This window comes from Ictalurus furcatus, chromosome 15 (genome assembly GCF_023375685.1).
Source record: "Ictalurus furcatus strain D&B chromosome 15, Billie_1.0, whole genome shotgun sequence".
NCBI classification, from domain to species: domain Eukaryota; kingdom Metazoa; phylum Chordata; class Actinopteri; order Siluriformes; family Ictaluridae; genus Ictalurus; species Ictalurus furcatus.
This window is the reverse complement of record NC_071269.1, coordinates 21,292,907-21,309,650: the sequence shown is the minus strand read 5'-3', so window position 1 is coordinate 21,309,650 and position 16,744 is coordinate 21,292,907. Positions and strand designations below refer to the sequence as shown.

General features: G+C 41.4%; 1 protein-coding gene across 13 annotated transcripts in view; it reads right to left on the bottom strand.

Moving 5' to 3' along the window:
- The window catches only part of huwe1 (HECT, UBA and WWE domain containing E3 ubiquitin protein ligase 1), a 52,606-nt gene extending 37,968 nt beyond the window's left edge, over positions 1-14,638 (bottom strand). For 8 of the 13 annotated variants that reach the window (XM_053642784.1, XM_053642794.1, XM_053642788.1 and 5 more), the window contains exons 1-16: positions 14,357-14,636; positions 8,026-8,075; positions 7,780-7,849; positions 7,436-7,534; positions 7,141-7,347; positions 6,897-7,049; positions 6,661-6,723; positions 6,079-6,156; positions 5,907-5,957; positions 5,635-5,803; positions 5,414-5,514; positions 2,054-2,204; positions 1,837-1,964; positions 1,598-1,738; positions 372-477; positions 51-158 (exon numbers count right to left, since the gene is read on the bottom strand). In XM_053642784.1, the coding sequence (XP_053498759.1) occupies positions 51-158; positions 372-477; positions 1,598-1,738; positions 1,837-1,964; positions 2,054-2,204; positions 5,414-5,514; positions 5,635-5,803; positions 5,907-5,957; positions 6,079-6,156; positions 6,661-6,723; positions 6,897-7,049; positions 7,141-7,347; positions 7,436-7,534; positions 7,780-7,824 (1,600 nt within the window). In that variant the 5' untranslated portion in view covers positions 7,825-7,849; positions 8,026-8,075; positions 14,357-14,636. Of the gene's footprint in view, positions 1-50; positions 159-371; positions 478-1,597; positions 1,739-1,836; positions 1,965-2,053; positions 2,205-5,413; positions 5,515-5,634; positions 5,804-5,906; positions 5,958-6,078; positions 6,157-6,660; positions 6,724-6,896; positions 7,050-7,140; positions 7,348-7,435; positions 7,535-7,779; positions 7,850-8,025; positions 8,076-11,437; positions 11,656-14,356 lie in introns of those variants that run through there. The other 5 variants (XR_008387858.1, XM_053642795.1, XM_053642786.1 and 2 more) reach the window with 3 other exon arrangements.
- Between the last annotated feature and the right edge of the window lie 2,106 nt (positions 14,639-16,744).

Sequence of the window (16,744 nt, the reverse complement as noted above, 5' to 3'; positions counted from 1 at the left end):
GCGACTGTACGTGGGATATACGAGGGAGTGACTGCGAAGAGTTCATTCACCTGATCTGGGTGCGCTCCCTGTGCTGCTCTGTGCACGAGGGTCAGGGTCGGTTTTGGAGCCTGTGGAGGTCGAGGGTCCTGGGCTGCTCTCCATGGCAACCTCAGACACTGCAGTAACAGCCATTTATTGAGGCGTTAGCTTACAAATATCATATTAAAGGACGTTAATCCGTCAACTCCCAAAAACTATATTTTATACACACACACACACACACACACGTCAGCGGACTGCATTACTACAACAGTGAAAGCAAATCAGACAGGTGGTACACTTGAAGTTCCACAAAGAACAAACTGGAAATAAAGCAAAGAGCAACTGACTGTCCATATCCGTGTCCATGTCCTCAGTTTCAGCAGTTGTACTAGGCCTCTGGATCTTTGGCTTGATGACAAAAGGGCACTCTTTCCTGGACAGGTCCACTTCATGCTGTAGAGACACAGTCATATGAGACCAAAAGTATTTAAAAAGAGCCAAGTGCCTGAGCAGTACACACGATTCAGAAAAGAACTGATTGATATTTAACATAATTTTATGCAGAAACTTTCTACGTTGATGAACAGTGTCAAGAACACTTTTCCCCAGAAATATTTATGTAAATGTACACAGTAGTATTCTGAATATTAAAAGCTAAAAATAAGCTTAACCTAACACTTTAAAAACTGCATTTTTAATTATTTAAAAGAACTGCGGATGCCCAGATCAAGTATTTTTACCCACGATCCTGATCAGTCTTTTAATATTGAGTATCTGCAGATACAGAGTCCGATCCGATATTTAGTGCAACGTGCACATTTCAAGTGCATTCAAGATATTAAAAATCAATCCAATGCATACGCTTGACAACTGAATAGCTCTGCAACGCATTAAGAAAAGAAATTGCTTGAATCCAAGCTGTTCCTTATAATTGTTTTGTTTTGTTTTTTTAACAAAAGATTTCTTCATTCCAGATGAGGAAATTTCTCTCTCCTTTTAAAAGTATCCTCCAGCTCCAGTGTGTGTTGCTTTGGTGCAGACTTCGGTACCATCAGACGTAGGTGCCCTATCAAATTGGGAGTATTGAATGCAGCTCTGTTGGTACGGTCTCGCGAAACGCTCGCATAGCACACATCGTGGCTGTCGGACTGCTTTCGTTTTCAAATTTAAAATATTTCCATGCTGCAGACGTTTTATCCGCATAGTCTGTGACGACTAACATCAAACAAAAGATCGGGCCCGATCTCAGCCCGGATACAGAGCTTTGAGATTGGATCAGGACATCCCTAATAAGAACTATTATTTAAAATCGTTTTTTAATGAACAGAAACATTTGCGCCAAAATGTGCATTCCAACAAAAATGTGGAAACTCCAACAGATTTAACATTAAGCATTAATTAAAAAAAAAAAAAGCCTCTTTTTTTTTTTGAACAGTGAATTTTGACAGCCCTAACGGAAATGCTAGCGTATCCAGTCCAACATTTCCATGACGGATGAAAATTATATTATGTTTTAAAGGGACAAGTGGTCACATTAAATCGTGAGGTCTTTAGGGATGCCGAGTGCCTGTACCTCGAGTCTGCAGATGAAGATAGACAGGCCGCTGTGGGATTGAAAGGCAGCCATGTCCAGATTGGTAATGAGGTCCACGACACGCACCGCCCGCGTCACAAACGTGATCTGGTCCTGCTCGTCCCCCAGGAACTTGATCACCTAGAAGAGAGGACACTGCTTGTAATTCTGTAGACGTGGTACGAAGGATACGAGGAGTTAAATAAGTTTCAGACAGAAAGTAGATAAGAAACACTAACCTTCAACAAGGCCTCCATCATCCCACATGAGACCAAGGCCTCTCCACCAGCATCGTAACTGGCCAAGTGGTACAGGAACGAGAAGAGCGCTGTGGCAAACTGGTGCGGGTACGGATCCATCAGTGGGTCTGGAAAAACAGAACAGGACAAATTTAGTCAGAGAGCTAGAGTGATTTATGTGAAATCGCATCTCTTGACGACAGACATTCTTCCTTACCGATCATGGCTTGTATGCAGTTGCGGACCAGCACGGGTAAGAAGCCGTGGTAGGAAGCTGTGCCGGTGCAGTCGATAATATTCGACAGTTTAGGAGTTCGCTCCAAGTGGACGATAGACGTCAGAGTACGCAAGGAGGCAGCCTTTATGTCCTGTCATAAAGAGTGCACACGTACATTCATCAAAACACGGTAGGGGTTTACTCGTTAGTTTCATTTAGCATGTTTTCAAGTCAATCGTCGGCTGGGACAGAATACAAGATTTTTCCCAATTAGGGAATGTGATGTTTCTCCAATCATGATACCGTAATTATTTTTTAAACCATGCAGCGTTCACCTTCAGTACTTTATCTTGGGCTGGATAGTAGCAAATCCAGAGCCTATCCCAAGCTAGTGGGAAGCCATTCCATCACACAGCACCGTCCACATGCTATACACAAACTCTTTCACAACAAGGGGCAGTTTCGAGTCACCGGTTATCCTACTGGCATATTGTTGGATGAAACCAGAAAACCCAGAGGAAACCCACAAGTTCAGGGAGAACACCCAGACAGCTAGCCAGAAAGCCAAGCAGCGTCAAGAACCCTCTCTCACACTCAAGCATATTTTCTTTACTAATCGATCGATGGTGAAAACTAAACACCTGAACGCACTATATCGGAGTAATGCCAGTCATGGGAAAGGTGGTTATGCAATTCACACACCCATGTCACACACCAAACTTTTGTAGTTTTCTTCTGAAACTGCTTATAAATTCTAAAAGGTTGTGGTTTCTGAGGACTTCTTTTGTTTAAAGGGTTGGTGCGGCCTGCTTTTAAGAAGTCAAACAACTAAAACACAAAAAAAAAAACCCTCTGAGCTCAAACAAAATAGTTCAACCGACACAGGGGACAGAAGCACAGTGAAAACCACGATCTCTTCTCCTAGAACACACTCTCAGAAAAGTCATCACTACGTGCTCTGAAAATAAGAGCCACAGCAGACACTTCTCTCAAAGTGAGAGAAACAGACATTCCAGAGATGACCCGTCCCTTTTATAATCCCATCTGTACAAATCAAATTTTGTAGGCTGTGATGTTTCTCTTACAACATCTGGAGAAGGAACACGCTAATGAGTAGAAGAGAAAACACAAGCAAGGAGTAAGCGAGTGACAGAAACACTCAACTATAAAAACACTGGCGTCTTATAATGAGCATGGCTTCCCAACATAACGAACACGCTAGCTCAAACACAGACACCACAAAAGGAATTCATCCCAGCGACGATCTTACCTACCAGCCAGTTCCCCAATTAGAAACGAAACACGTTGTCCTCATTAATATGGAATTCTAGCCATTTTCAGTAGTGCGAGAGACAGGGTTTATGCACTTAATTACTGAAGTAAAACACAAGACCGTTAAATATATTTCACTTTAATCGTGATTCCGCACGAATGATTGCTATTTTGCGAAATACATTTCTTTGGGCCAAAACAAGCTGTGTAGTATATACAGAACTGCATCATACATGTCAAATCAAATCAATATTGAGCACAGAATGGAAAATATCAAAGCTGAAAATGTGTGTACTACCACATGCTCATGGTACAGAACTACACAGCAATTTTTTTTTTTATTATTACACTGGCATAACAAGCAGGAGCATCGATCTAAAGATGACAGACACAAATGTCAGTGAGAGACTGGAGTCCCTCATTACAGAGAAATGCTGTACTACTAGCTCTCCAACAACTGTTTCACCAGCATGCACTGAAGCGGATAGACTCTGACAAAACTGAGCCACAGTACCACAGTGCAAAGCTTTCGCATTACTGCTAGTACAACACGCCAAGAACAGTGCCCCGTCACCCCACATTTACTACACGTGCTGAGGTCAAACAAATAAAATAAGATTTTTTAAAAAAATATTTGCTTTTGTTACTGTGAGCTGTATGAGAGAGTGGACAAATCTGAGCAAAATAAACGAAAGCGCACAGATGTCATTAGGGATGCAACGAAATTTCAGCCGGAGAAATTTTTTGGCCAAAAGAGAGAAAATGCCAAAAATATCAGCCGCCCCGCCCCTCAGTGCTCTGTTTTCGCTCTTGATCTAGCTGACGGTTATGACGGCGCTACCCGGCAAAGGGCGATCATGTCAGCGGTTTGGAAATAATTCAAAGATATGGACATAAAATTTGCCATCGATAGTGTTTGTTCCGCAGAAATTTCAAGAGGGGGTACGGTGCCGAAGCGCTTTTCCAGGTCAGGTTTTATACACCACCTGAACACGCAACATCCTGCTCAACAACACCACAACAACAACAGAATAGAGGCCCTCTGCCATTGTGTTCTGCCCATTTTCATTCAAATGATTGTGCAGCATAAGCATAGTTAAACTTTTTATATCTGCAAGATGCTAGCCAAGAGCTGCTAAGTTCATTACTTGACTGCTGTTTTGCAGATCACATTCGTTAACGGTACACTACTTGGATTAAAAAAAAAATCTGTTAAATTTGATTGTTAAAGAACCGAATGAAGAAGAATATATTTAATATTGTTTTTGTTTTGGTGTGTTCATTTCAATAAAAATGTGATACAAAAAAAAAAAAAAAAAAAAAACACATTATAAAATGGGGGTGTTTTTTCCCCAATTTTCATTTTCCGGCCAAGTGCATCCTGGATTTTCTGCTTCGGCCCAGAAGTTTCCTTTCGGTGCATCACTAGATGTCATACAGCCCAATTCACCTGTTAGCACAAAACTCATTCACCTTGCGGTTAAACAAACTGAGAAGAAACAAAGACTCTAGCAAGACGCAAATGATGTCTTTTGTATCAGGACAAAACTGAAACAAAAACAAAACCAAACTTTGGCCAACAGCTTGCTGACCTTCATGATCATATCGTTGTTCATAAAGTTGTTCCCTTTAGTCTGTAACAAAGCAATTACCTACCTAACTTAGCTCGTTATGTTACTACATGAAGTTAGCGACCACTTTTTACCCTAATCTAGGTTTCCAGGCAACTAAAATATAAACGACTTGGCAGCAGACTGAGCTTTTAATTGTCCAGTGGGCTAGTTTTCATAGAATTTATGATTTGTCCACCTAAACATAACCAAGATATTTACCAATTGCTTAATTCTGCCAAGTTGAACAGCTTGTATAGAAATCAACATGAGGGAAATCAACAAGTGAACATGAGGGAATCCAAACTCTCGTCCATTTTTGTTCTGTCACGCCCCTATCTCCAGGTCATACGGTTAAGATGACTGCGTACGCGCAAGTTAAGCACATTTACCGACGACTCTTTTGGGGATAATACAGTGATCATGTGACAATTGGTACATTATGAGACAGGGCGTGAGGAGAAGAGTTGTTTCTCACCACCAGCTGTTTGTCTGTGATCTGGAGAACATCCACCAGCTCTTCGATCAGCCCGTTGTAGAGTATACTGTTGGCTGACTCCTGGAGGGCGTTGGAGTACACTACAAAAAATACCAAACAAAACATCCACCTCAGCACATGTGTGGCGTGGGAGCCCACTCTTTGATGAAAATAAACGGAGCCCTTATTCACTGTCGCTGGGTCCCTAACAGAGCACTCACCTAGTATGGAGATGGCATGCAGTCTGGCCTGCACGGCCTGCAGTCGCTTCTTGTGGTTGGAGAAGCCATGTGCCAGGCGGATGTGTGTGAACAGCAGGGTCTGCTTGTCTTTAGGGATGTTGTACATGACCGTCAGCGACTCCATTATCTCGGACGGACTTTCCGAGATCTAAGTGCACACCAGAGAAAGGCGAGATCAAAGTCGAGTCGTGTGGGATCGATAAAAGGTATAAAGGCTTCCAGCACAACGAGAGGCAGGAACAGGAGCTCACCTTATCGAGTTGTTCGATGTGGATGTAGTGTAGAGTGTTGCTGCTAGACTGCTAACAGAGTAATAAAGAAATATTTACGTTTTATGCGGTTGACATTGTAAAAGTGAATAGTAAATTATTCTTCGTTGTGTTTAATAGAGTCGGACTAAGAGATAAAAAGATGATTCCATACCTTTTTCTCCACTTTGACCTCGGAGCTGGGCTCAGCATAGAACTCAAAGTGCAGAGTGGTGGCACTAGGTGGGTATTTCTACACAGACATTGAGGAACTCATGAGAAAGGGCAAATTAACAAGTCCTTAAAACATTATAAACAGGCCTAAAGTAACACCAAAAGCTGAGCCAATCAACAGATACCAATCCGATCTCTGTTCTTATTGAATTGCTGTGTAGTGAAATCACCCTAATGAACTATTATATTCTTCATTAATTCTCCGTGCGTAATTCGAGAGCATTCGCGGATTTATCCGATTGACAAGTTATAACCAGACAAGATATCCTATATGAAACGTAACCTCTTTCGCCAACATAAGATCTTAAAAAAGATTAGAAAAGATTTTAAAGCTGCAGACACCAAGTTTTCCCCCCACAGACATTTCATTCGTCCGACTTGACAGCAGACACGATCTACCAGCGATTCCTGATACTATCGTCAATTGTCCCGAGCCTCCTGGCTTTGTAGATTTTCAACTAGAAAATGTCTGATTACACATTTGCACAAGACAATCAGTCCTTCCAGTCCTATCACGGCTCACCGTCATGGGCAGATCTCTACAGCACTCAGCCAGGCCAAAGCCATTCTCCTTCCCGCCCCAGCTCTATGGAGAGATTGGGAAACATGCTCAAGAGACATAATAGATGAAGGAAAACAACCTTTTCACCCCGAAATAAAATCGGTGAACTAAAACCCGAGTGTGCAGAATATACGTAACCCATGTCAGGTCTGAACCAGGTCTTGAACAGTGTTACCCTGAGCCCGTGATGCTCTTACCTCAGCCAGGTGCTGCAGGCGAGCGAGCAGAGGGCTCCTCTTGTCCGAGCCTAACCTGGTGATGTAGTTGGAGCGCTTGCTGAACACATACAAGAGGTTCAGCACGGACAGCACCACCTGCATGTCGCACGATGCTAGAAGCGTGGTCAAGTGCTGCAAACAAAAAACAAACAAGCACACGAAGCGTAAGTGATAACACTGAGGACAGATGGCGTTCGTATGGGACGCATGAACTCTGGAGTACCTCTATGGAGCTGTAGAGGTGCCGGGAAAAGCTGTACTCTATTAGCAGAGCGGTGAAGTTCAGCACTGCCAGCAGCAAGGCTTTGAGTTGCCCGTTGTCTGGTCGGTCACATACCAGCATCCACGACATGTTCTCCACCGTCTGGCCTGCATCGCAGAGGATCCCGTCGAAACGGTCCAAGAGATCTACCCAGTGGTACAGCTCGCACTAAGGAAAAAGCAGAAAGACGTGTAAGAACGGGACGGCTGCGAGACGAGTATCACTCATACCCCCGAGCTCTGTGTTCTGCGTTTACCTTTCCAATGTTCCATGTTTTGATGTGCTGCAACTCCAAGAGCAGCTGCTCGTCGCTGCATCCCTTCAGCTTCTCTATGAGTGCTCTGCAGTCAGCAGGCTGAGGGGAGAGGCACACACGGCTTTAAACACACGCATGAGGAAAACTTACGCCCCTACATCACGGGGCTGCACGACATAATCGCACAATAATCGCAATCAGGATTGAATACTGAATATCAGAGAAGCCTGGAATGCGCAAACGTTTTTATATAAGCGTTCGTTTCAGTTTGGCGCATAAAACGCAGCCCTAAGATGTACATCAACATTCAGGATTAACGCATACCAACATCTCGGCGTACTCACCGCTTCAGTGGGGGTTTTCTTCAACTTGCTTCTGTCGACCTTCATGGTTACTAGTTTCTACACTCTGTTCCTGCGGTCAAAATAATTTACATCTGTGTCGATACTCATATGCATAAAAACAATATTTTTAATGAATTACTCTACAGCAAAGTGCACACAGGACAAATAGCCACTACAAACCATACATCTTGCACTTGTATGTATATGCTCATATACACAACAGAAGAGGAAAAACTTATTACTTACGGTAATTATTTTGGCAATTCCAACTTAACAGCATCTTTCAAATGTAATACCTATAACGAAAGACAAACTTAAAATAATGCTTTGACACATACATACATACATACATACATATATATATATATATATATATATATATATATATGACACACACACACACTTTTCTGGATTAGAACAGAACTACTAAAAACACTTTCCCCACCCTAATAACATAACATACTCTCAAAAATACACGTCAGTGTCAACGTTACACCACAGCCATTCAGATGTGAATCTGTAAATTTGCTCTCCGAGGAGCTGGAGCAAATCTGCTTGTTCATGATGTGAGAGTGATGTCAGAGTAAGCTCACGCAAGTCACTCTGGATAAGAGCCTACCCACTGACTAAATGTAAATGAATGCTATTTAGAAAATCAGTGTGCTTTGCTCTCCAAGCGATCAGAAAGTCATGCCTAAGTAATTTACTGCGTCTTATCCATTTCGACTGTGTTAAACTTGCATGCATTCCCTTTAATAGGAACTGATACATGATCATGAAACATGGCATGTTGTTCAGAAGGGTGGGGGGGGGGGGGTTGCCATTTTTGCTCAAAACGCTGATGGTGAGCAAGGAGTGTTCGTTAGAAAGAAGAACAGATTTGCACCATCCTGGTCTGATTTCTCCTAATTGGAGAATTAAGGCAACCTGTTAGAGAATGTAGCACTGCAGGCTTTTTGTGACAAATGCGAATACAGCAAGAAAAAAAAAAAAAAAGCAGAACAGGGGGTGGGAGGCTTTTTGGATTTCAGACATTGTCGATGTCCATGAAACCTCCCGACAATTCTGCAAACTAAAATGAATAATAACTCTGCACGGCCAAGAGTTAAAATGACGTGCACAGAGATTAGGAGTGGGTAAGATTACAAAAATACACCGTGGTCAAAAGTTTGTGGACACCTGACCATCACACCCATATGTAGTTCCACCCCAAACCGTTCCCACAAAGTTGGAAGCACACAATTGTTTAATAAAATGTTTGTGTGTGCTGTAGCTTTACAATTTCCCTTCACTGGAACCATCGACCTGTTCCAGCATGACGATGCCCCTGTGCAAAGACAAAGCGAGCTCCATGGACGCATGGTGTGCCAAGGCTGGTGTAGAAGAAGAGCTCGAGTGTCCTGGACAGATTCCTGACCTCAACCCCAATGAACCCTTTTGGGATGAACTGGAACACCGACTGCACCCCAGACCTCCTCAACATCAGTACCTGATCTCGCTAACGCTCTTACGTCTGTCTGAATGATCGCAAATCCCCACGGCCACGCTCCAAAATCTAGCGGAAAGCCTTCCTAGAAGAGTGGCGGTTATTACAACAGCAAAACGGGGCCTAAGTCTTGAAAGAGATGTTCAACAAAGACATGTGGGTGTGGGGATCAGGTGTCCTTAATCATATCACAAATACTGGATACAAGATTTTATTGTATTTCTAAAATACACATCATAGATTTGTTAAGAGTGTAGTTACTTTTTTAATAAATAATAATCATACCCTGGTAAATATATGTATATATAATAGCTCAACCTGGTTTCAGTTTCATTTCACAACACTTCAGGGCCACATGAAATGGGCTTGATTTAGCCATGGTGGTTGTACAGCATGAAAATACAACATGATGAGACAAGTCTACATTCGGTGGTTCTCAAACTTTTTGCAGACACGGACCACTTTACCTGTAACCTAAATTTCAAGGACCGACTCAGTACAGTTTAATAAACATAATCCAAATATTAGCCTCATTATTTAAACATGTCCAATAATACCCTGCCTATTTAATCGAGGTATGGAGCTTTTCATTTCTGAAAACCGGATCAATTCATGGAACAGCCAAACAAACTAATAACGTCAAGCCTTAACCTAAACATAAATATATAAACTATGTTAACAATGGTTTATGATCTCCACCACAGACCCAAATACAGGAACCACAAAGTCTATTAAAAACGTAGCGCAAAACCACAACTCCTGCACAATTTACTGATTAATGTGTCGATTAAAAAAAAAAACCACAAAACGTAAATGTGGACTCGAGCCTAATCACAGAGACATGTCACAGCTGGTACTGAAACTAAAATGGGAGACAGTGACAGTTCAGAGGATTCAGTATTGCACTCAAATACTTCAGAACTATTCATTGAACTGTTATTATTAAGAAAACACCCGAAAAAAAGTCAAACCTTCATTATGAACTTCACTGCGTCCAGGGGAAGAAAAGAAGAGAACGAAAAAAACACTCATATGAACCATTATTCATATAATAAATACTGGGAACGTAAATAACCAATAGTCTAAATGTTACTGCAATGTTTACATGACTAATAGAAAGGTTTTAGTTAACAATATACACTGTAAAACGAGCAGAAATGACTGGACTGGACTGGAAGCCACTCTTTTTGTGAGTCTTGAAAGCAACACAATGGCTATTATGCTAGCTGTTCACTCCACTGCAGCTAACGTAACTGCAATGCAACAGCAAAAATGCACTGACGTGCGCCGTTAGCTTAGCTAGCCTGGAGTTGTCAATACAGCATTTCAACAAACGACATTAAGTTTACAGACTATCCAACAATATTATTAAAGGCGGTCGTGTAAAGTAAAATAAAATCAATATAACAGCATATATATATTTACACACACACACATACATACACACACACAGTGTACTCGGAATGAAATTTCAACAGCGCAAACTAGCAAGCAATGCTACAGAATACTATGTCACTTAGCAGTAGCTAGCTTTAGCTTCAACGCATAGCTAACGCAGTTCAAACAAAAATAAATTATAAACATAAACGCACACAAAAAACCCCCCCTGAGAATATTAAAGCGCAACAATATTACAACATCCAAGACTCGGAAACGATGTCCAGCTCAATAAACGAACAAGCACCTTCTAGCTAGCTAACAGTTTAAACAGTTCGCAAGCTTAGCATGCTAGCTAGCTAACGAGCCAAAAGTGCAACCGAAAATTGATCTCTAGGATGTCAACACAAGCACAGAAATTCCTCAGGCTCCCGAGTATAAATATGTATATGTGTATGTGTATATGGTTTTTTTCCTCTCATTACCAAATAAACCAAACGCACTCCGACGACGGTCGAGGAAGAGAAAAGCGACTCGGGATAAAACGCCGATGCCTCGGTCACGACAAAAGCCGGAAACGTCTCACCAACACGCGCTTGCTGTGTAACTCGAGCGGCCGGCTTACACTGAGGCCTACTAAAGCCTGCGCTCATTAGAAATCGTTTGTCCGAACACACAAGCACACACATACATACATACACATGCACACACATATATACACACACACATACATACACACACGTATCCCTCAGCGGCGAGTGATAGATTGGTGTAGGATGCAGTAGTTGTACATACTCGGCGAATAAAATCTGAGTGTTGAGAATCTCGCGGTTTGTTTGCAGGAAAATTCGCCAGCAAGATGCTCGTACACACGGTTTCCGACATGCGCGCTCTCGCCGCTCTGCTGGTCGGATTCAAGTGAGAAACGCAGAATATCTCGCTGAATCATTCCGCACACAGGCCTGAGCAACAACACACACACACACACACACACACACACACACACACACACACACACACACACACACACACACACACACAGAGTGTCTTACTGTCCTCCTGAGGACCTAACACTGACCACGTTTACATGGACAGCAGTAATCTAATTATTGACCTTACTCTGAATAAGACAATATTGGGATTAAGGTGTTTACATGAGTCGCTTTTAAGAATACTCCTTTCATGTACCCGTTTTACATGCTCTAGAACATAGATCGATTTACGTCACCGCACCACACCGTCCGACGTTCCCTCCAGAATTTCCCGCATCAACATACAGTTCGTCTTCGTTACGGGACCGTATACAGTTTTGGGTGTTTTTATTTTAAAAAAATCACGAACGCTTCAAGTGCGGTTAATTATTTGTCATGCTGTACGTGCTAATAGACGACTGCTTGAAGACGTGGGCTGCATCCCAAACCACGTACTTACCTTCTATATTGTAGCCGAGATGCATGTATTTCTCCTACTATAGGCCTATATAGTAGGTAAGTACGCGGTTTGGGACGCAGACGTGCTTTCTTGTTTGCCGTAAGACGGTTGAGCGCTGCCGTGTGTGTACGTGTCCTGTCGCAAAATGCGGTGAAAACTCTCCCACGATGTTAATAGTGTGATTAAGGTGTGCACATGTCTGTAACGCACGTTGATAATGCGAGTAAAACAGGAGTACTCCACATGTCTTAATTCGATTTGTGTTTACTTCGAGTATGACTTTAATCGGATTAAGGTCATCAATAATCACTGTTTACATGGTAGTTTCTTAGTCAGAGTATTGTCTTAATCGGGTTAATATTGGATTATTGTTGTCCATGTAAACGTACTGACTGACATAATTAATACTATACTAGACATTAACCATAACCTTAATCTCAGTAAACAAAAGCAAACCTTTTAAATGTTTTGTTTTTATTCAATTATAGATGCATTTAAGGAGTTATGGTTTGAACGCTTTTGTTCATGGGGACTAGCCAACTGTCTCCACTAAGTCAAATTTGTCAAGTCCTATCATTTGGTCCCCACTGAGATATAAAAACATACCAACCCCACACACACACACACACACACACACACACACTGCAATAGTGCACGAGTGTCTAAAGCCACAACAAACAGCAGAGTCCATCTTACAAAGGTCTGTCAAGTATCAAGTCATGTTATTAAACTTATTTGGAAATTTATGAAACAATTTTTTTAGGAGTAATGTTTGAATTTCAGATGACAACTTTCCTCTGAAAACTTACCGCGCATTTGCACCAGGAGTTTTTTTTTAAACCATAAAGTTGCTTATTCAGTAAATCACCTGAAATCGTAGTACATTTTCGATTTGTTCAAACGCCTACACAAGACAGCTTGTAACAACTCGGTTATCAGTGTTTCTCAAGCAAAACTACTGTGATGTGAACATTTAAATGAATGTTTGTCTCTCTTTATTAAAATAATTTCAAACATAGACTGTACGGCCAAAAGTTTGTAGACACCTTACCGTCACACCCATACGGTATGTGATTCTTCCCCAAACTGTTGGCACAAACTTGGAAGCGCACAATTGAATACGATATCTTTGTATGCTGTAACTTTACAATTTCGCTTCACTGGAACCAAGAGGCTCAAACCTGCTCCAGCATGACAATGCGCCTGTGCACAAAACCGGGTCCATAAAGATATGGTTTCCCAAGGCTGGAATGGAAGATCTCGAGTGTCCTGCAAACACCTTTGGGATGAACTGGAACGTGACTGCACCCCAGACCTCCTCAACGTCACTGCCTGATCTCACTAATGCTCTGGTGTCTGAACGAACACAAATCCACACAGCCAAATTACAAAATCTAATAGAAAGCCTTCCCAGAAGAGTGGAGGTTATCATAACAGCAAAGTGGGACTAAATCTGGAATGGGTTCAACATGCACATACGGGTGTAATGGTTAGGTGTGCACAGACTTTTGGCCACATAGCATACATAAATGCTATGATATATAGTCATAATGTTCGTATGAAATATGCAAAATATACAACTATGATATGTTATGATGCATCATAGCTCTAAAAGATATGATTGATTGTATGGGTGACTCATGAGATGGATGCAAGCGTGCATGCTATTATGTGAATGACGAGCCGTTTGTGATCTGTTCAAATTTAAGAATAAATACAGTCTACATACACGAGTAGTAGTAGTACATTGTAATAGTAATGCCAGGAGAATAATTTTCTCTTCAGTCGGGGCTCATGGCTAGCACGAGCACATGCTTTAGACCTCCTCGCGAGCTGTCTCAAACTACATTTCCTCCGTTATCTTAGAAAGAAAATCCCAAACTGTGACATGCCAACAATACTCGCTCCTGACCACCCGCAGTGCAGTCTCTGGTTATGTAAAATAAAAACAAACCCACCCTGGATCACAGTGATCAGACTGTGCTGAGCGCCCGCGCGCACACGCACGAGCGAGCTAAGAGCGTGCATTCCCCACGACACCACAGCGCTCGCGCTCTCTCTCTCTCGCTCACTCTCTTCCCCCTCAGGCAGACCGCATATTAAAAATGGCGGTTTATACAGTACAATGTCCAGACCTTTACGCCGCCCCAAAACACTCTTGTTAAGAACGCGGTGTGTGTGGAAATTTATAGCGGCGAATCCACTTCCCTGTCCTTAGGGGTCGTTCAAAGTAGACAACGCGGGTCTCAGACTCACACGCACACACAAATTTCGTCAACTTACCTCGTCGCCTCTCAGCATAACTTCACCATTTTACAGCAGCAAAGCACAGGGTATAAATCTCGCGATATCTCGCGATATCACACTGGCTGAGTGACTGAAGCGGTGGTGAGGGCGTCCCCGCGCTGTGTGGCGCCGTAATCAATAGTCTGCTGTATTCACTGAGGCAGATATTACAAATTTAACCGAACTGCTCTTATTAATTAAACTCTCTTTATGTTAGATGTGTTGTTTGAGATCTTATTGATCTCACATCACTAACTGGGTGATTCTGCGATTGTGGTGCCGTTTAGACTGGAATAAAGTTTGTTTGATGTTTGGACGTTCGATATTCGCGGATATGCGGAAATTAAGGGACCGTCTCTAAAGTTACACACGACATTGTTCAACACGTTTCTAACTTCAATAGCATTTGAAGGGAATGACGTACAATCATATAACCAACTGTAAAGTGTTCATCTAGGTGTCAGCTATAATGCACACCTTTTAGATTTTTTATCTTTAATAAAATAAACTATTAAATCATATATGCTGAGGAGACTGAGGTCTTTTGGTATGTGCAGGACCCTGCTTAAAACTTTCTATGATACTGTGGTAGCATCTGCTATCTTCTATGCAGTAGTTTGCTGGGAAGTTGGGTGCACAGAGAGGGACAGGAAACGCCTCAACAAACTGGTCAAGAGGGCTAGCTCTGTCCTGGTCTACCCTCTGGACAGCTTAGAGGTGGTGGGGGAGAGGAGGATGTTAGCTAAGATGGCGTCTATCAGGAGCAATTCCTCTCACCCCCTGTATGAGGTTCTGGGGTCCCTGAGCAGCTCCTTCAGCAACAGACTGCCGCACCCTCAGTGCAAGAAAGAGCGCTACCGCAGGTCGTTCATCCCTACAGCAGTCAGACTCTTTAATGCAACAACAACATAATGTAGCACTGCTAACAGTTTTGGTTTTTTTTTTTTGCATCAGCAACCCACACATTATTATTATTTGTTGTTCAGCCGTCTATTAATAATCCATTTATCCACTCATGTATATAAACAAGGTGTTACACATCTGCACATATTCAGATTATACACATACATTGAGGTGTCCATAGTGTACATATTACCATTATTATTTTATTTTTTTTTACTAATTTAATTCTTATTTTTCTATTCCTATTGTATATATATATATATATATATATATATATATATTTATATATTTAGATACTTTATTTCAATTCTATTCCTATTTAATGTGTATTCTTTCCTATCTGTTTTTTTTTGTAATTGAGCTGCTGTAACGAGGGAATTTCCCCAGTGTGGGATCAATAAAGGTTATCTGATCTTATCTTATCTTATCTTATAAAAATTGCCATGTATTTTATTAATGCATGGGCTCATACACAAAATATACCATAATTTAAAGCTCAATAGGATTTGAAGGGAATGATGTACAGTCACACAACCAACTGGAAAGTGTTCATCTAGATGTCAGGTATGATCCCTCCATCCATCCGCCTTCTACCGCTTTATCCTTTTCAGGGTCACGGGGAAACCTGGAGCCTATCCCAGGGAGCATCGGGTGCGAGGCGGGGTACACCCTGGACAGGGTGCCAATCCATCGCAGGGCACAATCACATACACATTCACATGATGCACAACGTTTAGATTTCTGATATTTAATCAAATAAATGATTAAATCATATGTAAATTAGATATGAATTTCACTACCGAATGGGCCCATACGCAAAATGTGGCATTATTATTATAGTGAAATTCATATCTAATTTACATATGATTTAATAGCTTATTTTAATAAATATCAAAAATCTAAAAAGTTGTGCATGATAGATGACGGCTAGATGAACACTGTACAGATGGATGTGTGACTGTACGTCATTCCCTTCAAATGCTATTGAGCTTTAAATAATGGTATATTTGTGCCCATTCTGTAGTGAAATTCATATCTAATTTACATATGATTTAATAGCATATTTTAATAAATATCAGAAATCTAAAAGGTGTGTATTATAGGGGACACCTAGATGAACACTTTCCAGTTGGTTGTGTGACTGTGTGTCATTCCTTTCAAATGCTATTGAGCTTTAAATTATGGTATATTTTGTGTATGAGCCCATTCTGTAGTGAAATATATGGCAATATTTACACATGATTTAATAGTTTATTTTATTAAATATCAGAAATCTAAAAGGTGTGTGTCATACCTGACACCTAGATGAACACTGTACAGATGGTTGTGTGCCTGTACATCATTCCCTTCACATGCTATTGAGCTTTAAATTATGGTATATTTTGTCTATGGTAGTGAAATTCATATCTAATTTACATATGATTTAATAGCTTATTTTAATAAATATCAAAAATCTAAAAGGTGTGCATGATAGCTGACACC